This window comes from Heterocephalus glaber, unplaced genomic scaffold, assembly GCF_053883595.1.
Source record: "Heterocephalus glaber isolate CG9 unplaced genomic scaffold, H.glaber_assembly_v1.0 deba00001579, whole genome shotgun sequence".
Lineage (NCBI taxonomy): Eukaryota > Metazoa > Chordata > Mammalia > Rodentia > Bathyergidae > Heterocephalus > Heterocephalus glaber.
Window position 1 is genome coordinate 3100744 of NW_028258360.1, and position 23411 is coordinate 3124154.

Below are 23411 nucleotides of genomic sequence, written 5' to 3' on the forward strand. Positions count from 1 at the left end.
CTTGTCCACTGCCACTCCTCCCTCCTGACTCCTTGTGTCTGAGATGCCGCTTCTCCCTCCCGGCTCTTCCACCTGTCCAGTCGCCTTCTGTTTCCAGGCTCCTCGCTTTCCATGTTGTCCACTCTGGAACCAGAGATCTCAGCTTCACTCACAGTACACCCCTATTGTGGATCATTACAGCTCCAAGGGTCAAGTTCAAGCTCCGTAAAAGAGCAGACAGTGACCTCCCGATAGCCCCAGCCAGCACTCCCCGATGTTCCATGCACCCAGTTACACGTTTGGGACAGTTTTCTGCTCAGATGCTCCAGGTTTCCTTGGGATTTGTGCATAGGCACAGCTGATTGCTTTGTTCCAAGTGACCCGATTCACTCCAAGTCATCCTGAGTGAAGGGAGTCTCTTCCTGTCCCCCCAGTACCCGGGATCGAACTCAGGACCCTGTGCTTGCCAGACAGGTGCAGTGCCACTAAGCTACACTCCCAGCCCCCCGTCTTTCTTCATGGTGACACTTTGCACACCTCTGGACAAACGTTAGTCAGCAAGTGGCAACTTGTTATTCAATTTATACTACTTGTGAGCCCTCTGAAGGCAGAGACTGTATCTTACCCTGTCCTGCGTGGAGCCCGTTGTATGGGGTGTACAAAACACAACAAATTGCTTAGCAGATGAAAGGAGAGACTGAGGTTGTGAGAATACTGAAAACAAGTGAAAGTTCTGAATTAAGTTTCTGTTGAGTCAGTTTCTTGGTTAGATACTAAGAGTGCAGTAGATCTCAGCCCATGAGATACATAGGGTAAAGTTGAGATCAAACTTAAAGAGTGACTTTCACATGGGAAAACTGGGCAGCAGTTGATTTCTCTGTCATGTGTCCCCTAGACAGTGAGTGGAATTCCCAGCAAGGCAGTGTGTCCGATCCCAGCTGATCACATCGGCCCCTTCAAAGCTTCCCAGCTCCCTTCTTGTGAGCCGGGCACTCTTCATCCATTTTCCCTAATGCTTCTTTCTTCCCAGAGCTGAGTGTCTCTCCTTCCTAGCTTGTCTAGGACAAAGGATCTTATTTTACTGTTGTCACATCTCAAGCCATGAGTAAAAGTGCCTTAGATACTGTAAACACTCATTAAATATTTGTCATGTTGGGCCCAGGATTTAGCTCAGTGGCTCCGCCACCTGCCTCGCAAGCGCAAGGTCCCGAGTTCGATCTCCGGTACCAAAAAAAACAATCCATCATGTTGACATGAACTTGACTTTAACATATATAATACTTTGTTTCTGTAGCAGATAGTTGACTTTTACATTTCTTTGCTTTCTTGTGAAAGTAGTGTATCCTTACTGTTTTACAGCATGGGGGCATTTTAAAGCTGCAAGAGGGGCTTAATTTGCCTGTTTGACTCGTACCTCTAAGATAGGGTCAGTGACACAAAGTATTACCTTTGATTTTTAATATCTAGGACTCACAGTAGTCCAGAATCTGGTAATTAGCACATTCTGTAAATACTATAAAGTCTTTAACACAAAAGGGAGCTGTTTATAATGTGTGTGTGTGTCTTAAAATCATAAAGTAGACAGAGCAGAAGGATCATCTGTACTGCTATCCTGCTGAAGTGTCTCAGAGCTGGGCTAATACTCCGCTTGCTGTTTTGTAAGCCGTTTGTAACAGAGAGCAACACAAGGTCTTAAAACAGTGAACTTACTGTGAACATAGTTCTTTCTGCGACAGTGTCACATTCAGTTATGTTTGTTAATTTTCAGGGTGAACGAGTCTGCACATTATGACCTCGCCTTCACAGATGTGCACTTTAAACCTGGTCAGATTCGAAGGCATTTTGTTGAGGTTCCCGAGGGCGCGACCTGGGCGGGTAAGTAAGGGTGGTCTGACTTGACCATTTATTTTTCCGTCTATTCCAGCTCTGTAATGCTGGTGTCACGTATATGTGAGCCCAGCTTAAGTTAATAGCCGACATTACTGAATACTTCGAGACTGTGGGCTCTGTTAGGCATTTCACACCAGTTATCTTGTTCAGCCCCATCAGGGTCCCACACGGTAGACAGGCACAGTTGTTAGAAACGACATTTTGGACCCCCGAGTGCATTTTTATGCTTACATGTAAATACAGATGTACCTCTTCTCGGTTTGTTGAAAATGAAATAATAAAATCACTTGTGTGTGTATGAACATTTTTTGCGACTTTGTCAAAAATGAAGTAAATCACTGGTGTGAGACCTGGTTTAGGAGGAGCTGATTGTCTTTAGTTTCCCAGACTGTCTTCTGATCATTTGTCTGTACGCAGTCCACCTGTCTGGCCCTTGCTGTCCCAGGAAATGGGAGGCTTTCCTAGGTTGCAAGAGCTGTGTGCCCACGGGCCCTTGAGGACACAGGTGGAGCCCTGCCTCGGTTCCCTGGATTAGGGTGGAGTGTGGTTTAGATGAACCTCGGGTCCTGCCTGCTTCACGGTGGCTTTGGCTGGCCTCCGCTGTGCCTCACAGGAACCTAGCAGTGTGGTTCTGGTGGTGGCTTGCCATAAACAGGACAGAGAGCAAAAGAGGGAGAAGAGACCGGGAAAGGTTAGCAGGGAAGTGATAGTAATGGCATTGGGCAAAATAAATAAAGAGATTTCTAAAATTATAGCCTCATGGAAATTGACTGGTTCTCAGATAAAACCAGAGGAAAGGTGGGATTTACAAGGTACCTAGTGAGGATAATTGTGTGTGTGTCTGGGGGCAGATTGCCGTGCCCTGGTGTTTGCACCGTGCTGGTGGTTTATTTCAATACCAGTTTGTTTGCTTATGTCCCATAGGGTGACATCTACCCTTCCAGCTTTATTAGTATTCTTTTACTTTGTTTTTAAGGAAGTACACTGTATGAAGGTTTCATCTGAGCATATCATGTTATGCTGGATACATTCTTCCCTAAACAGATATTGAAGTCCCTTGATGAACAGTCTAAAATTTTGCTCTTTCCTTCTCCTTTTAGAAGCTACCGTGTGTTCGTGTTCTTCTGAGGTATCAGCCAAGTTTGTTCTTCATGCAGTACAGCTTGTGAAGCAAAGAGCATATCGAAGTCACGAGTTCTACAAGTTTTGCTCTCTTCCAGAAAAAGGAACACTGACCGAAGCATTTCCTGTCCTGGTAAGTTTAACTAACAGATAAAATCCCAAACTTTCTGTGCAGTTTGGTATGGGCTAAGACCAAGCATTTGAATTTGAATTTCACTGTGTCATTTGTACCCCGAGTACCTTGGGACTGTGCATTCTGTTCATGCCAAAATAAATGACGTAGGAAGACAGGGTAGTCTAATTAAGGTTCTTAAAACCGAGTCTTGGAGGTAAAAATTCATGTCTTTTTAACTCTTGAATAATTGAGTAAGAAGTGCTAATATGGCAGATTCTGACACTTGGTAATTTGAACGCTGAATTAAACTGTTCCTCATTGTTTTATTACCTTAGGCAAGGCTTTTCCTAGGAAACTTACTTCCTTAATGTCCTACTCTTAAGAAATGAGGTCATTGCTTCACAGGTGACCCTGTTACTGCTCCGCAGGTGATTACCTCAGGCAGTGCTCGATAACCCTCCTTAGCTTTCTCTTTAACAGTGAGGACTAGTCCCTCCCCCAGAGGGGGTTGGGTATCTTGCCCACATCTCTCCTGTCCTGAGAGTTTTATTTGTGTTCTTGTATCTTGTCATTGTTAGATAATTCTTTTTAAACTTGCTAATGAACAGTTTTTCTCTTTTCTTTTTTTTTTCCTGGTACCGGGGATCAAACTCGGGTCCTTGCACTTGTGGGGCAGGTGGCAGAACCACTGAGCTAAATCCCCGGCCCTATATTTTTATTTCTTAACTGGGAAAAAGAGTGTAAGAGACCATCGTTTCATTTTGTTTTAGTCACCAGGTAGGTAGCGCTGAGCCCAAAAGCCAGTTGTGCCTTGGAGCGCACCTGCGCCTTACGAAGTGGTGAAAGCCTTTCTCTTGGCCTTATTCCTCATCACGATTCGTTTGGCCCGACTTTGTATCCCACTTTTTCACTGGTGTTATGTGTGTTTTCAAAAGCTGCCGAGATCTTTCTGATAAAAAAGTAAGATTATGTAGATAACTATTTCAATGCCTACATCCATCCATGTAGATATGACTCAATACCTAGCATAAATGGTAAAGTTTGAGTTTTCTTGCTATGTGTAAAAAACTAAATACTGTGAAATAGCTAATATTTATATTTTATAATTTGAGGGAAAATAGAAGAGTTATATATTGTAATCTATCCTCTTTTTCTTTTTTTTTGCAGGGTGGAAAAGCAATTGAATTTTGTATTGCTCGGTGGTGGGCCAGTCTCAGTGATGTCAATATCGATTATACCATTTCTTTCCATGGGATAGTCTGCACTGCTCCTCAGTTAAACATTGTAAGTTCTGTGACCTTTCTGTCATTTTTCATGTCATTTATTTGTGTTACTGGAAAATAATTTCATTGGTTAGCTTTAGACCTTCATGGGGAATTGACCCATGGTTCCAAACATAGCAGTAGTCATTGTTCCTTGGTGTGTATAAACTTCAGATGCAGAGTGTTATGTCTTTATAGTTAAAGTTTGAGAAATTAATTTATTAAATACCTTTTATAGCATGCATCAGAAGGAATCAACCGTTTTGACGTTCAGTCTTCCTTAAAATATGAAGATCTGGCTCCCTGCATAACTCTGAAGAGCTGGGTCCAAACGCTACGGTATTGTTCATTGTTTTGGGGGCTAGAGATGAATGTTGGTGGGGGTAATCACCGACACTCTTTGAAAACGGTCCCTCTTTGTAATCCATGTCCATACTGGAGGTGAGATCCAGTTGCCGAGCTCTGGGAGAGGCAGCCCTGGAACAGCAGCTTCGCTGCCCACCTGACTGGCCAAGCTCAGGGCAGAGCACAGTTGATCCCTTCAGGACTAGTGGGTGTTAGCCTTTTCCTGTCTTGACATGAAATAGCGTGCGAGTTAGTACGAATCTGACTTTGTGTTTGCAATCCTTAGTGCATCATTTTCCGAAATGATACTGCTGGCAAGTCTTACAGATAGGAGAAGCTTGAGGACTCTACTCTTTGTGCCTCAGTAGCTCCCAGCGTGGAAGCAGGGCCTGTGCTTCAGAGATACCTTGTTTTTATTGCATGATCTGACCTTAACTCCTGTCAGTGTGAGGCCTTGTAACAAGTACACAAGAGCCCATTGTGGAGAGTAGTCGGTGACGGGAGTGTTAAAAGATACACTGCCTTTTGGAATTACCAATGAAAATAAAGCCTCCCATTTTCTGAAGGAGTATCTAACTTGTACCATCTTAATGTTTTTCCCCTGAATCTCAAAAATTGCAACTACATTTAAAGTTGATTAATAAATTTTGCTGACATCTTTATACTAAAATCTTAGTCCCCCAATCTCAGTGTTCTCCTTTGTAAAAGTCTGTATTTTAGTAACTTGCCTCAGAGGTTACTGAGATTAGATGCTAATCCTTGGGTCAGGACAAGGGCCAGGTGTGGCCCTGGCAGATGGAGCTGCTGCAGGGCTGCTGTGGCCTGTGCAGTGCTGTTGGCTATGTGGATGGGAGGGTACAAGTCAGACCTGTCCTTCAGCACTGTTCCTGATTGTCACCCTAGTGCTGGAATTTGGTTAAGAGCTGTTTGCACCCTTAGAAAATGTTTTTACCATGCAAAGATTGCCTTTATAATGTTTATTGCAAAATTTTGACTGTATTGCTGTGATTCAGGAAGTAAAGAATTATATATGTTCATGACGAAAATATTATAAAGTATGCTACAAAGAGAGTTTTCCCAAATGCTTATCTCTCACTTTTGGTAACATGTTATAGATTTTTGTTTCTTATAATTTAATGGCTTACTTAATGAACTCTTGAATCGAATCAGTTCTGTAATTGCCTTATTACAGCCCAGTGAGTGCAAAAACAAAACCTTTAGGATCAAGAGATGTTTTGCCAAATAACCGTCAACTTTATGAGATGGTCCTGACATACAACTTTCATCAAGTAAGTGTTTGCCAGCTACACACAGTGACGAACTGCAGTGTTTCATGAGTCATAAGATCACAAATGGAGGTATATTATAAATGGTATGTGAAATGGAGTCAAGTTACTAACACTGGTTAACTTGGAATTGTTCTTAGGAAATTGTGATTCTATTGATCTAAATACCAGTCAGATGTGAAATCACAAAGTGTAATCTAGTGGTCACCTGGCCTTTGAGCCTCAGTTTGTATAATCAGTGATAACTGGCCCATTGATGCGGGGAGGGGGACTCCAAAATGCCACATTTTTTTCTGCTTATGCCCTTTGGCCTTGATTGCTTTCTGTGAAGGGAGGCATTGGAAGAGTGAAAAATCAGAGTAACTCCTAAGTGGAATGACTGGTGAAAATAACTGAGACCAGTGTAAATGTTAGATCAAAGAGTTTTCTTAGGATCGGTAAGATTTTGATAAAACAACTACTGAGCAGGTTTTAAGGTTGATGAGATAATAGATTTCAGTGAATTGTCAGATTCTAATTGTATAAGGAAGAGATCTGAAGATTATTGCTTTATTAATGGATACAAATTTGTGCTTTTAAAAGTTTGCAAAAGTCCCTTTAATTGATGCCAAAATTCTAGATGTTCTGCATTTGCAAACTTTTTATACAAAAGTATAATAGTTTTTAATGAAAGCCTTACATCAGTAACTTAAAAATCTATATTAGAGGGCCAGGGATGTAGCTCAGTGACACTGCGCCTGCCTCGTAAGCACAGGGTCCTGAGTTCGATCCCCGGTAACCCCCCAAAAAATCTTATATTAGAAATATGTAAATAACATCAAATAATCTTTTTTTTTTAATAGCCCAAGATTGGAGAAGTAACTCCAAGCTGCCCACTTCTGTGTGAACTGCTATATGAGTCAGAATTTGACAGTCAACTGTGGATTATTTTTGACCAGAACAAAAGACAGATGGGTTCAGGCGATGCCTACCCACATCAGGTATAAAATTGACAGTGATTTTTTTTTTTTGGTACCAGGGATCAAACACATGACCTTGCACTTGCAAGGCAGGCACAGTGTCACTGAGCTAAATCCCTGGTCCAGCAGTGATTTTTTTTTTTTAAATTAACTGAAGCTAATTGATGAACTAATAAATCTCTGATTTCTTGTTATGACAACATTTATGTTTTTAAAGATAGCATAGTTTTGCATCTAGTGTTTTCACAAACCACGAGAGGCTCCCTTGAGTCTTATAGTTGTTGAGGAACAACTACTTTGACAACTGACAGCGTATATTTGAGCTGATCATGTTGGAGGGTAAAGGAAGACAAAGGATGACATTTCCTGGCCCGCATAGCCTTTTTGGTTGTTGCTGCTACAGGAGATTGATCAGCATGTGCTCCCCTGCAGCATCTTACACAGTGCTCCCCTTCTGAAGGAGGCCCCACAGATTGTCTGAGGTGTGTGAGCACCCAGAAGGGATCCGGGTCTGAGTAGGGTCGAGAGGCCATTAAAGCAGTGGCTTCAGTTTATTAGAGCCTTCAGATGTTCTTCTTCATTTCATAACTGTAAGGAAAAGTCTTTTAGTCATATGACTAGTCGAAATTTCATCCCTAATTGAGATTTTGTTACAGAGAATAAGATGCTTCTGTAACATTTGTAATTTCATGCTAAATAATGAAAATAATTCATGGAGGATTTTTCAGTTAGTCATGCAAGGAAGTATATATTTGTTTCCTCCGCAAGCAACAGTCATCTCTGCATGCACTAGATTAGTGCAGTCTTTTTTGGTGACTTAAAAATCTTCTCAGAACATGTTAACTAGGTGGATCAGAATAGCTTTATATTCCCTGATCTTTGTTGGTTCCTATGTTTCCTAGTCACATTAAACAGGTGTAGCATTTTGGTTATAATGTAACAGTCTCTGGAGGTCATGTGCATGCACACACATGCACGGTGTTTGTCTTAGATGGTACATAGCATCTCACTTCTGCTCGTTTTTGGCAATATGTACATGTCTCTGAGGACCAGTGCTTTTATCATTCTTGAGCAGACACTGATTTAGCCCAGAATGTGGGACTGTTCTGTCAGTCCGAAGTGACTTCAGCTCCCTTTTGCTCTCTCTGTGCCCAGAGAGCCACTCAGACTCCCTGGTGCCATCTGCTTGCCGGCCCCCTCACTGGGGACTTCATCGTCTTGTAACTGTGTGTGTGGTGGCTTGCACCTTGTTGGCTGCGTAAATGGACCCATTCTCCCTTCATCTTGGTTTATTTTTCCCAAATGTTCTGTTTGTTTCTCAGTATTCTTTGAAATTGGAGAAAGGCGATTATACAATCCGACTACAGATTCGTCACGAGCAGATCAGTGACTTGGAGCGCCTCAGGGACCTCCCGTTCACAGTCTCACACCGCTTGTCCAACACCTTGGGCCTGGATATTCACGACAGTCACAGCCTTGCCCTTCTGGGCAAGAAGAAGGCGAGCAGCCTGACACTGCCGCCCAAGTACAACCAGCCATTCTTCGTCACGGCCTTACCTGACGACAAGTAAGTGATGCTCTTGCTGGTACTTGGTCCTGTATTAATGCGCTGTGCTTGTTCAAACGTGAGTCATTACACTAGGGAGCATTCACAGTAAGTATGTGGCCATTTACCATTTGGGGGTGAAGTTATCTCTGATTTTTGAAATCATAAACATGGGAATTATTTAAGTAGGGAATGATTTGATGTTTTTCCCTGAATTATTTTTGTGAAACTTTCTCTTTTGTTGCCCCCCACCACCACCCTAAATTCTCTTACTAGAATACCGAAAGGGGCAGGACCTGGATGCTACCTTGCAGGGTCCTTAACCCTGTCAAAGACGGAACTTGGCAAGAAAGCTGTAAGTATTAGTCATTTTACGCTAAAATTACCAGTTCCAAATCTTTATTTCTTTAACAGTGGGAATTATTTCCACATTTCAGTATGGGTAAAAGAAAATATGGAGGGATAGTCCTTGAGTCCTTGCGTTACTAGAGAGGATGAATTAATATTTGCTTCTCTTTTAAAATGTGTCATATTTTAAAAATATTTAATGTTCTTTCTCAAAAGTCTACATCCTCAGGCCCTGAACTTTATCCTAGCTCAGTGGCTGATATATTTGAACTTCTTACAAAACATGTAGGTCCAAATTAAACTTGGCTTAAGGAAATCAGATGTTTAAAATTACAACAGGCTATAGAATTTTAACTGACATATTAGGGATATAGAAATAAATCATATTATCTTGGGTTGCTTCTAAAATCCAACCAGAACAGTTATTACTAATGAACAATATTTTTCACACTTGTACAGATCTTTCTCTTATTGGAATCTTTCATAAGTATGTAGATGAAATAGCTCCTTTCACATTATCTTTTACTTCACAATTTCAAAATTAGGCTTTTTTAAGAAATAATTTCTGGTTGTAATAATTGGGAGATGAATGTTACAACTTTATGAGTATCTGCTCAGGTTTTCCCATCTATGTTTTCGTCAGAATCTATGATGAGAATGGTATTTAAGTGGATCTGTCACCTTTTGTCATAGAATTGCTTTAGTTCTATACCACAAAAGGTTGTCATTCTTACAGTTCTTAGAGAGCTAAGTTAAATCTGCTACCTAATGCTGGAACTAGAAAAGCTGTCAAAATGAATAGATTTTATTTCTTGTCACTACAGAACTAATATTATTTGTTTATTGTCATTGAAGAAAAGTTTGGGAATTTTGTGCTTAGAAAAAATTGTTTACCATGACATTTCTTGGGTCTTATTTCATTTTATTCTATTTGTGCATACAGACTTCAGTATAATTTGAAGTAAATCAGTGATTACTACTGGAATTCATACATGCACTGTTTAGGAAATCTCAGTCATCTTTATTTGTAGATGTCTTTTCATAGGAAGCATAGCTGCTTTAGGTATGAAGCTATAGCTTTGAATTTTCACCCAAATGACACATGACCCTTCCTTCTGAAAAGTTGAACAAAAAAAGAGTTAGTGATTCAGAAATAGTACTTCCTGGTTGTATTGTTCTAGAGGAAATTTTGAAATTAAATTATAAATGAGTGGTTTTAATTATAATTAGTTAGCTATAGTTAGAAAGACTTTCTTAGAGGGGAGAAGTAACCTAGAGCTATTGGGTTAATTATAATCTTTATTATATTATTTATTCTTTGCCTAGTAATTTTGTATTTCTTATATTTTTCATAGTTGGGAAGGTAATTGTCAGTTTTACTTCTGTTTGACTTTCACAATAACCCTGATGCTTTTTATAAAATTCTATAGGGTTGTGTTTGTCATGACATTCTCTGAAATCAGATTCTGCAGACTGTCAGCTAAATTTAATATTTTAAAAAATATTTTCCAAACCAATGGACTTTGATCACTATTTTAGATAAAAGGCTGTAAACATTTTAGTACAGTATATTTGAGTTCATTTTTCTTTAAGCAGTTAAAATGGCAGTGTTGCTTTCTTTGAAAGCATGCCATTATGATCACAGAGCTGACCCTTCTGAGCACTATGACACATACCGGTGAAATATAAATTGGAAGAAATTTAGACCGAGGTGGTGTCTCCATCCTGTGTAGTTTATGCATGTTTTCTTACAGAATGTCGTTCTAACTCCCAGGGGCAGTCTGCAGCAAAACGACAAGGAAAATTTAAAAAGGTACTGATTGTCAGTTCTTAAAAACAATATCTTAAAGCTTTATTTACATATTAAAGTTTTTTCCTGTCCCTTATAAATCTTTTTTTAAAAATTCTCTCCCTTAGTTTTCTTTCTTTATGTTCTGCAGTTTAATGCTCTTAGCTCTACCTACAAGCAATGTTGGCACGTTCCTTTTCTAGAGGTTTTTATCCCCAGCCATGAATTGCTAGACAATCCCTATTTTTCCTGTGTATGTAGAAAAATTGTAATGCTGTTCATTTCTTGTTACAGATAGTAAGAAAATTTAAAACTTTCTGTATCTAAAGTTCCATGAAAAGATGAATGTGATATTTTAACCATAGAGCCCAAAGCACATAGTTTTTTAAATTTTCAAAGCATTTTTTAATTGAATAATAAAATATGCCAACTTTTTATAGTGAAGTTTATCCCCTCCTCTTGAATCTATCTAGTTCTGCAAGGACAGAGACAAAAAGAGCAATGAAGATAATTTTGAACTGTGGACAGAAATTTAAAGTTTAAGAATAGAAACATTTTTAAGACCTGCAGTGACCTGTTCAACTTCTCTACAGTGTGTTAGACCATCTTTATTGCCTGCCAGAGCCAAATTTGTCTCAGTAAGGCAATTCCTACTTCAGGTATTTCTAGAGAAAGGAACATGTGTTAAATGAAGACCCACTGACTCTTTGGTAAAACCTCACTGACAGCATTTAGCATTTCAGTGGTTTCTTTCTTTCAAGTAGGAAGTATTACATAGGAGAATCAGTAGTGTTTTAAGATATAAGTAAAAGATAACTTTGTTTTTTAATTTTTAGTGATATAGAACTGGGAATCACTATTTTACAATAAATAAGATGCCTTTATTAAAAGATACTCTGAAATTTTTGTTATGTAATGATGAATACTTTGTTCAAACTAAATCATCTTTCTGGGTATAAGCGAGAAGACTAATATTTCTCAGCTGAATGTGGGGGAGTCTTGTAAATTCATTTATAGGAATATAAGCATTTTTTTAAATTTTTCATTATGTTAACATGTACATTTTTGGGTTGTGTTGAAAATAGTTTGAGAGTTGTAAAACAAAAAAATAATATGAAAGTCACTGCTTTGGAGAATGGGGAAGAGGTATTCAAGGACCCCCTTAAAAATAGAAGACACATATCACCAAGATCATAGCCGGGTTTTTTCTTCCTGTTTGTTTTGGCTAACCTCTGGAATTTTAGTGGGTTTTGTTTGGATTACTTTGTACAGGGTAGAAATATAATGAATGAATAAAATTATTACTTGATGGTCAGCAAAGTTTCATATAAAGAGCTTGGCAGCAAGAGTTACATCTGCCTGTTCCTTCCTCCCTTCAGAGCAAGCACACAGTGAAGCTCTTATTTAGAAAATAAGCATCACAGACAAATTACAAGAAAACCACATGCATATATGTAATGTGAACGAATTTAATTTTAACAGATCATAAATAGCATTAAATATAATATTAATCTTCATAATACTTTGCATAAAACTTAATTTATGAAGTTATGGCTGTCAGTTTGAGAACCTAAGAAATTATATTTTTTGAATAGAATTTAAATGATAATATGTTATGCTGGACAAAGAATGGTCATTGGTTTAGTTGATGAGCGTGACTGAATATTTTTCAATTTGAACACTACTGAAACACTTTAGGTATCTACCAAAGAGAGCTCTTCATAGCTTTTCTGCTTTGAAGGGTTTTTTGGACTATCTTTTTAAACCACAATCAAGATTGCCAAAGATTTAATGTACAAAGTCATTTCTACTAAACTGACCCTGCACTAAGTCTTTGAGAGGTAAATTGAAAGAATACTCATTTATAAAATGAACAAATGATTATGACAATACAATGAAAAATAGCTCCATTTTTCTTTTGATTAGAAAATAAAACTACCATATTGCAGAGGAGGGGGTGTTCCTGGGACTCGAACCCAGGGACATGTGCTAAGCAACACTCTCCCACCGAGCTGCTATACCCTCAGCTACCAAATTTATAATTTTTAACAATAAAACATTTTAGCCAGGCATGGTGGTGCATACTTCTAACCTCAGCACCCAGGAGACTGAGGCAGGATGGTCACTGAGGGTTTGAGGCCAGCCTGGCCTATGTAGTGAGTTCAAGACCAGCCAGAACTACATAGCGAGACCAATCTCAAAAAAAAGAAAAAAGACTAATAATACAAACTTGTCCTGAAATGCTTTGTAGGGTTATACTAACGTTTATAATTGTACTAATTGAAAAGGCTTGATCTTTTTTCCTCAGATAATTCATTACAAACTTTTCTTCCCTTTTGTATTTTTAGGGATAGTTTAAGCTTGTCATGGTAGGACTTCTAATTTTATAGGTCTTTGCTATTGTTGTTTATTATAAATTAATTTTAACGGATTGCTCATTTTAAATTCAGTTCTATGTTCTAGTTTCTATACTAAACAGTCCTAGCAAATGCCTCTCCTCCGAGCTCAGAGGAGGCAGTGCCTCTCCACACAGAGGCTTCCTTCCCGGAAGCTCACCCACCCGTCCCCCAGCCCAGAACACAGGAGAGGCCCAGGCCTGTGGAGCGCATGGGGCCTGCCGAGCAATGCCGGGCACGGCCCGCACAGTGGGGGTGAAGACCAGGATTCCCCAGAGGAGCAGAACGTCAGACCCTGAGGCGGGTCCCGCAGGTCCCGAGGGCCCAGCCGGTGACCCGCAGGCAGCCTGTCCGCCTAGAACCTGGGGGGAGCTCACGGGCCCGGATTGTGCAGGCCCTTTCCCATGGCCCCGCCCGGGTCAGCACCCGCTGACCGCTCAGGGAGAGGACGGAGGTGGCAGCAAGGGCTTGAAAGAGCGAGCGCAAGAGGTAGAGCTGTTTGTGTTCCCAGCCTTATGCTTCGCACCAGCTCCTTCCTGTTGCAGGCTCTGGCTTCCGATCAGAAGAAGGGGAGGAGTGGAGTCGGTGGGCTGCGTGTGGATTTGTGTAGTGTCGCACGTCGGAATTCCTCTGCAGGTCCAGTGAGTCGTGAGGACACTAGTGCTGTGTGGTGTTGGAATGAATACTATTAGAACTACAGCAGTACTTCCTCATGTTCACTGTTATTTCATACCCCAAACTGAGTTTGAGAACCTTGTTAAAATAGACACTCATATAGGACATACACCTTAAAAATCCTATTTGGGGGAATAGGGGCTTGCAATACTATTTTTCTGAAGTTTCTTCTCAAATACTGTGATGAGGACAGTAAAAGTCTTCTTGGTAATAGTTTGTTCCAATTCTAGAAACTTTGTTTTAATATAAATCTGAAGATATAATTTGAGAAATTGACTTAATAAATACTGGTTTATTTAAGGACAACCAGTTACTGTGCCTGAAAGAAATCTAGCAAGTGTAATGTGTCATTTCACTTCCCAAACAGCACATCACTTTTTGAAAGAAAAAGACCTTCGTGCTCTAGAACAGATGGAGCCACGCTCTGTTGTTGTTTCTCTTTTCTCCTCAAAGCTGCACACGCCAGAAGCACTGTGGGCCTGTCCACACCCTGCTCTGCAGCCCTCTCCATTCCTCCCCATGCCCAGGGCCCCGCCCCGGCAGGCTCCTTGCTGCCAGGTTTCCTGGTCGCGTCCGTCCGCGTCCATGCCACACACCATCTCTGCTCAGTCGCTCCGTTTTTGCTTGATGGTGGCCTTTCTATGACCCCAGATTTTTGCTTTCTGTCCTTCTCAGGCATTTACAAACAAGAATTCTTACAATTCCCACATCTCCTACCCTTGCTGGCCTTGCCCATTCCCATTGTTTTCAATGCCATCAGCAAATACTGTGTCTACCTTCAAAAGGGATTTGAGGTCTCCTCACTGTCTTCTGCTTCCTACACACCCTAGGGCTTCCTGGGTTCACTTACTACCCTATTCTCCTGCCTCTACTTTTTTTTGTGCCTCTGCTTTTGTTTTATAAGATTCAATCTCCAAATATTAACAAGAGTTATTAAAAACCAAATACAGTTTGTTAATCCATATAATCCAAAAAGCAAAAATTAGTGATCATGTCTATAATCAATACCTTGCATAAAACTTGTGGTAGGCTTGTCTGTGTACTTAAAATCTGTATTTTTTAAAAACTACATTCCATCTACCCTGTATATTATGGTTGCTGCCTACTTTCTCCGTGTATACAACTGTGCTTTTCACACACCAAGCTCAGGTTTTGTACTCGCTCTCTTCTGCCTTCAAACAATAATTCCTGTGCTAGATGGGCTTCCTTCTCTCTTCAGTTAGGTTAGCTAGGTTTACTTGGATTCATTCACATTTGTCATTAGGTTCACTTAGCTTTCTATAACCACTTTATCTGTGTTTGTTTCCCCACCTTACCTAATAGTCACTGTCTGTCCTTTTAATCTGCTTTACTTTCTTCATCTCCTCTGGTGTCTGTCGGAAGTGGTTCCCTCGCTTGTGTGCTCACTGTCTGCCTTCCCCGTTAGAGTGCGGTGTGTGTCAGGGTGGGAGAGGGAATCGCTGCTGCCGCTCCTTCCCCAGTCAGAGTGTTACTGGCACATGGCGGGGTCTCCAGGAGTCCTGTGGATTTCATGGATAAAGGAGTAAATATCTCCTTAAAACTGTTTAGAAACAGTCTCTTCTCTTTTTAATTTGAACTTCTTTCTTCCCCTGCTTAGATTTAAAATGTGAAAGGTCGATGTGCTTTTGTCATTAATCTGTCAGTTAAAGCTGAGAGTACTACATATACTGAAATGAACAATATGTTCTTACTTCCTTTATTTTAAAGTTGCTATGAGAAGCTATGAGTACTTTAAAGTTTGGGAGAAAATTACTGTGATTGTAGATTGGCATTTTTTATGTTTTATGACCCTTAGAATCTGGAATGTGATGTAGACAACTCAGGTGCAACTCATGTTATATTCAGCTACTGAAGATGATTTTAAAGAATATAAAGTTAAGCGTATTAATATAAGAATTTCCATATTCACAGGATGTAATCCCTGTTCATTACTACCTAATACCTCCACCAACAAAGACTAAGAATGGCAGCAAAGATAAGGAAAAGGATTCAGAAAAAGAGAAAGATTTAAAAGAAGAGTTTACTGAAGCATTACGAGATCTTAAAATTCAGTGGATGACAAAGTAGGTTTTTGAGTGAATTTTAATCCCCTAAATATTTTATTTTCCCAACTATAATAATCATGTATATCCATAAATTATATTCAAAACTGTTAACAGTGGATGGTAGAATTACAAGTGTTTTTAATTTTTATGTATTTATATTTATTTTTATAATTAGCTTTTGTGATAAAATGTTTATATTTTCTTATTTTAATCACATTCTCATTTGCTTCTTTCTTATTGTAATTACTTATTCTAATTTGCTTCTGAAGAGAATCTTATTGAAGGGCATAGAAAGAAAAAGAAAAATAACTTTTCCTACCCTCCAAAGGTAACCATTATCCCTTCATTACTTCTCTCTGTAGAGTGGTATGAATAATACTATGTCCCAGTTTCTTTCAAGTGTGAGCATTTCTGAGGCCTTTTAGTGTTTTTGTTGTTGTTTTTGTTTTGAGACAGGGTCTCACTGTGTAGTGCAGGCTGTCCTTGAACTGTCTATGTAGCCCAGGCTGGTCTCGAACTCAGAGATCCTCCTGCTTCAGCCTCCCCAAGTGCTGGGATTACAGGTGTGCGCCACCATGCCTGGTTCTTTTTAAAGTACTATTTTAAATGATTACATAAATAGTTTATGCTCCTATGGATTGCAACACAGTCTACTGAAACATTTTCTTTAGCGTATATATTTAATAGTTTTTCTCTGTAATGCTGTGATAAACCTTTTTATGCATAAAGATTTCTTAAAACTTCCGTCAGATATTATAGTGTAATTACTGAATCAAGTATTAATTTTTGAGTCATCTTTATCTTTGCCAAATTTCATCCTAGTGCAAACATAATTTCAGTACCCTGCAGCTGTTTATGCATACTGCAAGATACTGTTTTTGACTGTATTTCTTTAGCTGTCAAAGTTGAGCTTTTAACCACTTAGCAATTTACCCTGAGCATCCCTGACCAGTGTGTTTGTTTAGGTACTGACTATCCTCAGCATTACTTGGGCAGGTGTCATTTCAACCAGTCGATTCTTGTATTGAATAAATTTGATAAAATTTCCATTTTTATATTTCCTGTTATAAAGATGTTTTAAATGCAATTTTTGGTCATCTTGTGTTTAAATAATTGAACTGGTAAGTGATTAAAACGTTATACATTGTATAATTTCTATCAATTGAAGATGTTCTTTGCCCATACTTCTATCAGAATATTAGATTTTTTTGTCAGTTTATAATTAAAGTTAAAAAATATTAATACTTTTCTGTATTTGTCACGTGTCCTCTAACTTTCTTTTTTTGGTACCAGGAATCGAACTTGGGACCTTGCGCTAGTGAGGCAGGTGGTGGAGCCACTGAGCTGAATCCCCGGCCCAGCTCCAGCTTATTTTTTGACTTTCGTCTTACTTTTTATGTGGAAGTTTGTTCTGTGTGTTTGAGTTAGTTGCTCTTTCCACTTGTTATACAGTATTTCTCTCACCACCAGTTTTCTGTGGCAGTTCTCATCTGCTGGCTTTTGAGGCATCTTTGTAGCTGTGAGTTCTTAGAGAGAACAGAACCCTTATTGTGAAGGAACCCCATTATGGTGGCAACTCGAATTCATCTTCTCATTTAAACCTCGGTTGTGTCTCCACCAGAAGTCAAAGTAGTATACCAGTCTTTGGCAGACTGTAGGACATTACAAGTGGATGAGAATATGATATGAATTCCCAAGAGTGAAATTGCAGAGATTGACTTGCAGCTTGACAGTTTGGGGAGCCCCATGATTCTACTCCCCTGTAAAACTAGTGAAAATTATCTTTTAAAGAAACAACCTTCCGGATCCACTGGAAAGGTTTTTAAAGGCACACAGCATATGAGGAAATATCTTTTCAGAAATGTCTCCAAACATTTGGCAAGAAAAGTGAACATATTGTGGTATTTGAACCAAGACCACTGCATTGCCAATCACATGAGAAAGAAACTTGACTTCAGATTTGTGTCGCCGTAAACCCGCTTCATAGTGAGAGGGAAGACTCTGCCTAGGAGGAGCCAGGAGGTTATTCCTGTCCTGCCCAGCTGCCTGTTACATAGCTGCGTGCTAGCTGAATGTGCCCAGGAAGTGGGGGCTCCCTTCTGCCCATCCCCATCCCCCCCTTGGGAAGTACTGTGGGGAACACTGGGGCTCAGTGCCTAGAAAGCTGTGGTTCCACCCTGGCAAGGCAGGCGGAGGAGACTTCAGGCTCCCATGCTTCATCAGAAGTGCTTAGCTCTGAAAGTAGGGGCATCACCCTGCTCCGGAGGTCATGCTGAGATTCTTTGATAAGGCACAAGAAAGTCTTACACCTGATAGCTCCTAATTTCTTCTCAAAGGAACTGGCTTCATTTGCTACCAAAGATGGAGAAGTTTATACCTAAGAGCTCTCAGAAACTGGGGATGGGGGGGGTGGGTAAAAAAAAAATGAACAGAGCCTTGAAATGGGACACCATTCACACACCAGAACACATATCATATAAATACCAATAGACAAGACAGGAAAAACATAATGATTGACAACTTTGCTTATTTATTGAAAAACATTAATGTACACATCCAGGGAACTCAGTGAACCCTAAGTAAAAATAGAAGTCCACAGATTGATCAATCACATACCATGTTTCAGTCAGCAGTGGGCCACATACAAGATAGTGGTCTCATGATTATACTGTGCATGAAAAGTTCTTGTTGCCTGGTGTTACTGTAGCACAGCATAAAACTTCAGGTGACTCTGACGACACTGGTATAAACCTACTTCGCTAACAGTCGTAACAGTATAATACATGTATTTATGTACAGTACATATTACTTAATAGTGACAACTGACCATGTTACTCATTTATGTATTTACTGTGCTATACTTTTTTTTGTTTTGGTACTGGGGATCGAACTCGGGACCTTGTGCCTGCAAAGCAGGCAGCAGCTGTACTATACTTTTTATTGTTGCAGTATCCTAGTATGTACTTTTAAAAGTTTCCTATTAGTATGCATATTAGCAGAGGCAGTAGCCTCATGTATCTCATCTTTACCACATCTTTTAATTGCTCTAAAGGGCTACACTGAATGTTGGCCTATGCATCTAGGTTTGTGTAAGTACACTCTTAGCATGACCACAACAGTGACAAAATCACCTAAAAATGAATTTCTCATAAAGTGTCCCATCATTAATTGACAAGTGACTGTATCATGGTAAAACTGTTGAAGGTCAAAGATAGAAAAATCTTGAAAGCAATAGAAGAAGAGCTGTTATCACTTACAAGGGAATCCCTGTAAGGTTACCAGCTGAATTTTGAGCAGAAACAGTGATGGTCAATGATACAGTGTATTCAAAATCATCATAAAACCCAACTTTCCATTCTACATCCAACAAAACTGTCTTTTGAAACTGAAAGCACAATAGACATTCCCAGGTATATAAAAAATAATGAGGATTTATTGCTAACAAGAAATACTTCCAAGAAATATTAAAAAATTCATCCTGAAAGCAGGTGACCTGACAGGAATTTGGGTTCTCATTGGTGGAGATGGGGAGAAAACACTGGTAAAAGTAATTATTATAGAATTGTAAAATACTGCATAAGTGCATATTTGTTCTTTTGTTTCTTAATTTAAAACAGTCGTATCAATGTGTTATATGCATTTATTACTAGGCTTGTAACAGTGAAATGTAATAATGTGTCATATATTTTTTAATTAGAGCACAAAGGATGTGAATGGGAGCAAAAGTGTGTTGGGCCAAGGAAATGACCCAGATAGTAAAGTAACTGTAACAATGAACTGATTAGTTTGTGACCTTAGCAAATGTAACATATGGGACAATAAAACTACACAAGTAAGAGGAAATGGAGGTATAAAAGGTTAGTGTCTGCACATCTTAATGGAATTAGGAAAAATCTGACACTGACTCTTCTGAGTCAAAATCTATGTAGTAAGCAATTACTTAAAAAATAACAAACTCAAAACTTTTTTTTTTTCCGAACTCGGGTCCTTGCGATTACAGGGCAGGTGGTGGAACCACCTGAGCTAAATAAATCCCTGGCCCCTCAAAACATTATTAAAGAACTCTAAATGCTAATTAGAAAATACTTTGTACAAAAGAAAGCCAAGAAGGAACAAAAAAAGTCACAGAACATATAGATGATGAAACATAAAATGCTAGAAATAAGTCCAGATACATCAACATTTAAAGGAAGTTGAAAACAACTCCTTTTGCAATAACATCAAAAATAAAATTTAAAAAAAATACATAGAAATATTTGATCCCTGGTACCAAAAAAGAAAAATACATAGAAATAAATTAACCAAAAAAATACAGAATTTATAATACTCTACAACTATAAAACATTGTTGATAGAAATTAAAATCTGAGTAATGGAAAAATTATCCTACACATGAATTAGATTTAATAGTTACAGAATCTCTCATTTTGATGTGAAAATTAAGCACAATCTCCCCCCACCCCGAAATCCTCACTGACAACTTTGTAGAAATTAAACTGACTCTACGGTCCATACAGAATTACAGGAGACCCAGAATAGTCAAACAGTCTTGAAAAAGAAAAAAAAATGGACTTACATGTCCTGATTTCAAAACTTAACTACCAAACAAGACAGTGTTGTGCTGGCACAAAGACAAGAAGACATACAGATAATGAAATAGAGGAAAAGCCATGTGTCTCTGATCAGTTGGTTTTTAACAAGGGTACTGATGCCAGGACTACTCAATGAGGAAAAAATAATCTTTCCAAAATGTTTTACTTTGAACCCTTGCCTCTCGTGTGTACAGATTAACTCAATCTGTATCAGAGGGCTAGATTTAAAGCTCAAACTGACATGTGGTAAATCTTCATGACCTTGGATTAGGCAAAGGATTCTTAGATAGGAAAAGCACAAGTAACAAGTGCAAAAGGTAAGTAACTTGGTCTAAATCAAAAGGCCTGTGCCCAAGATACAGCATACAGGAAGTGAGAATATTTCAAAGTATGTGTCTCTAAGGGACTTTTGTGCTAAACACAAAAAGAACCACAACTCATTAATATGTATTTTCTTATTATAATTGTCAAGAAAGTGTATATAAAACTTAATTTATTTATACTAAGAATTTATGCATACTTGCATGACTTGTCTCTACAGTAAATTTATTCTTACAAAAAGTTTCAACATCAAAATCTCAGACAACCTTGGTCTTATTTATACTACTACTATAAAATTTCGGGTATTTTAAGTGAATTTCCTCCAAGTGAGTCTCCTGGTGTACTTATGATGTTAATAGCGGATTATTTTTATTGTAATGCATACAATCAAAAAGAACCATGAGTTTTTCATTTGCCTCATTTAGGAACATGGTATGTCTCTTCATTCAAGACTAGAATTTTCTTCATGTAAATCTTCCACATTTCAAGGTTTTTAGAATTGTTCTTGCTGTTTGTGTTTCTTTTTAATAGGAATGTGTTTTTCCTCATTTTTAATAACCAGTTATAGCTGTTATGGAAGGAAGTTACTGATGCCTGTTTTATCAGAAACATATCAAACTCTGAATTGAAATAATTTTCAGTTTGATTTCTGTAGTGTTTTGAGTAAAAACTTAATACTACCCACAAAGAGTGATGATCCTGTCATTGATTATGCTTGTATTTCATACTGATGCTGTACTTTACTGGCTGGAATTTCCAAATAATATTAAATACTAGTGAAGACAGACACTTGATTAAAATAGTGTTTTTCTTTTCTTACACACATAGGCTGGATTCTAGTGACATTTATAATGAATTGAAGGAAACCTATCCTACTTTTCTTCCTCTGTACGTTGCACGGCTTCATCAGTTGGATGCTGAAAAGGTCGGGCTTGTTTATTTTTTAAATAAATCTTATTTCATTTATTGTATTCGAAGGAAAGTACATCCTTTTTTTGTCTTCTTGCCAACTGAAAACACGTCCTCAAACTGACCTAGTAAGCTAGTTTTATTAAATAGTACAGAAACTGGCCGCTATTATGAGTTTAGTAGTAGTAATAGTAGTAGTAGTAGTATGTAGTTAGTAGGTAGTAAATAGTGTGTTAGTGTTTGCGTGGTCTCTGAGAAAGGAAGAGTAGAGAAGACAGCCTGCAGATTGTTTTGTGACCTGAAACTAAAGAGCAAGGAGCAAGTAGACAGTGGTCCTGGACAGTTGGAAATATAAACACCTTCAGTGACTTCATGCTTCCAGACCATCTGAACACGCCTAGCTGTCTTTGCTGTCCGGCAGCTTTAGCTTTGTGAAACTTATGTTCGCAGTAGGAAAGGACTAGCCATATTCACTGGAGGTCACAAAGGGTTTTGAGTGAACTAGAATGTGTTTAAGGAGACCTCTTTCAGACTTTGACAGGAGAGAAGCCAATTGCTGGGAACAACATGGTAATCATAGTTAGGCCTTGGTTGTAATCTCATTTACTCTTACCTTTATGTTTTCCATGATGGATTAGAAAGAATGTGTTTTATCAGCTAATGCTTTTTTTGTAACTGCTACTTTCATGTGTTGTGGAATAACATAGCCAGTCACAGCTCTGAAATCTTAGGATATGCAGAAAAGGAGTTTCCTTTCATTAAAAAAAATACAATTTTTAAGGACTTTGTGTTGGGTTTATTCTCATTGCTGAGTCACAGCAGGGGATGCACGTTAGGTGCTCTTGTGTCTGCATGTGAGTGTGCAGCTGCCACAGTTGGAGAGATCACATAGGAGAGGACCCAGAGCCGCTGGGCTGTACCCAGGTGAGCGTCCTGTGTGTCATGTTCCACCCCCCGCACTGCACTGCAGTTCGCAGGGTGGAGACGACAGGAATGAAAATGCCTTCATGCACCAATTGACCTACTGTTTTATTTCTTCTCTTCCTCAGGAACGAATGAAAAGGCTCAATGAGATTGTTGAAGCTGCAAATGCTGTTATTTCTCATATAGATCAAACAGCCCTAGCAGTCTATATTGCAATGAAGACTGACCCCAGGCCAGATGCAGCTACTATAAAAAAGTACCTAACCAGTAAATAATCTTTCTTGCATCTCATTTCCGGTTACTTGTATTAATGTTAGGGACTAATATTATTGAGGATGTTCTTTTCTGATGTTTGCTATATCTGGATTATTAATACTTGGGTACTCCCTCCTTAGAAATTTCATGATAATTTTCTTTAGTCTTCCAAGTTTTAGCCCAAGAAAGTACTTTGTCCTCTCTACCATTAGGTACTGTCAAGCTGGAGGGACATGCGTAGCTGTGATCAGGCAGTCTGTCCACTTAGGGCTTATGTGACAAAGCACAACGCCATTTGGAATTAAAACTGTGTAGTGACTAGTAGCATGAAAACTGAAAGATTTAGCTTGGGAGAGCAGGGCATGGCGGCACGCACCTACAGTTCAGCATCCTGGGAGGTTGAGACGGGAGTCACAAGCGTGAGCCCAGCCTGGACAACTGCGTGAGACCTTGTCTCAAAGTTGAAAGTGAAAGGGTCCAGGCTGCAGCTAGTTGTGAAGACTCGGGGTTCAGTCCCAGTGTGGCCCTCCACACCCACACCGAATTGTGATGCTTAGTAAAACAATAAAGTTCCAAGCTATTTTCTGACAACGTTAGCTTTGTGAAACTCTGTAGTATTTCTTGGGGAGGAGG

The 23411-nt window shown here is 39.1% G+C and overlaps 1 protein-coding gene across 5 annotated transcripts in view; it reads left to right on the forward strand.

Annotated features, from left to right (window-relative positions):
* Positions 1 to 23411, forward strand: part of Tpp2 (tripeptidyl peptidase 2) — a 66534-nt gene that overhangs the window by 36951 nt on the left and 6172 nt on the right. For 2 of the 5 annotated variants that reach the window (XR_002387419.2, XM_013077326.3), the window contains exons 16-27: positions 1748 to 1854; positions 2970 to 3124; positions 4274 to 4390; positions 4607 to 4707; positions 5906 to 6002; positions 6842 to 6979; positions 8281 to 8525; positions 8781 to 8859; positions 10627 to 10665; positions 15645 to 15796; positions 21519 to 21615; positions 22649 to 22790. Coding sequence is in view for 4 of the 5 variants with exons in the window: in XM_013077326.3 (XP_012932780.2) it covers positions 1748 to 1854; positions 2970 to 3124; positions 4274 to 4390; positions 4607 to 4707; positions 5906 to 6002; positions 6842 to 6979; positions 8281 to 8525; positions 8781 to 8859; positions 10627 to 10665; positions 15645 to 15796; positions 21519 to 21615; positions 22649 to 22790 (1469 nt within the window). In the remaining variant the exon portion in view is untranslated. Of the gene's footprint in view, positions 1 to 1747; positions 1855 to 2969; positions 3125 to 4273; positions 4391 to 4606; positions 4708 to 5905; positions 6003 to 6841; positions 6980 to 8280; positions 8526 to 8780; positions 8860 to 10626; positions 10666 to 15644; positions 15797 to 17071; positions 17298 to 21518; positions 21616 to 22648; positions 22791 to 23411 lie in introns of those variants that run through there. The other 3 variants (XM_004858577.3, XM_004858579.3, XM_087193088.1) reach the window with 3 other exon arrangements.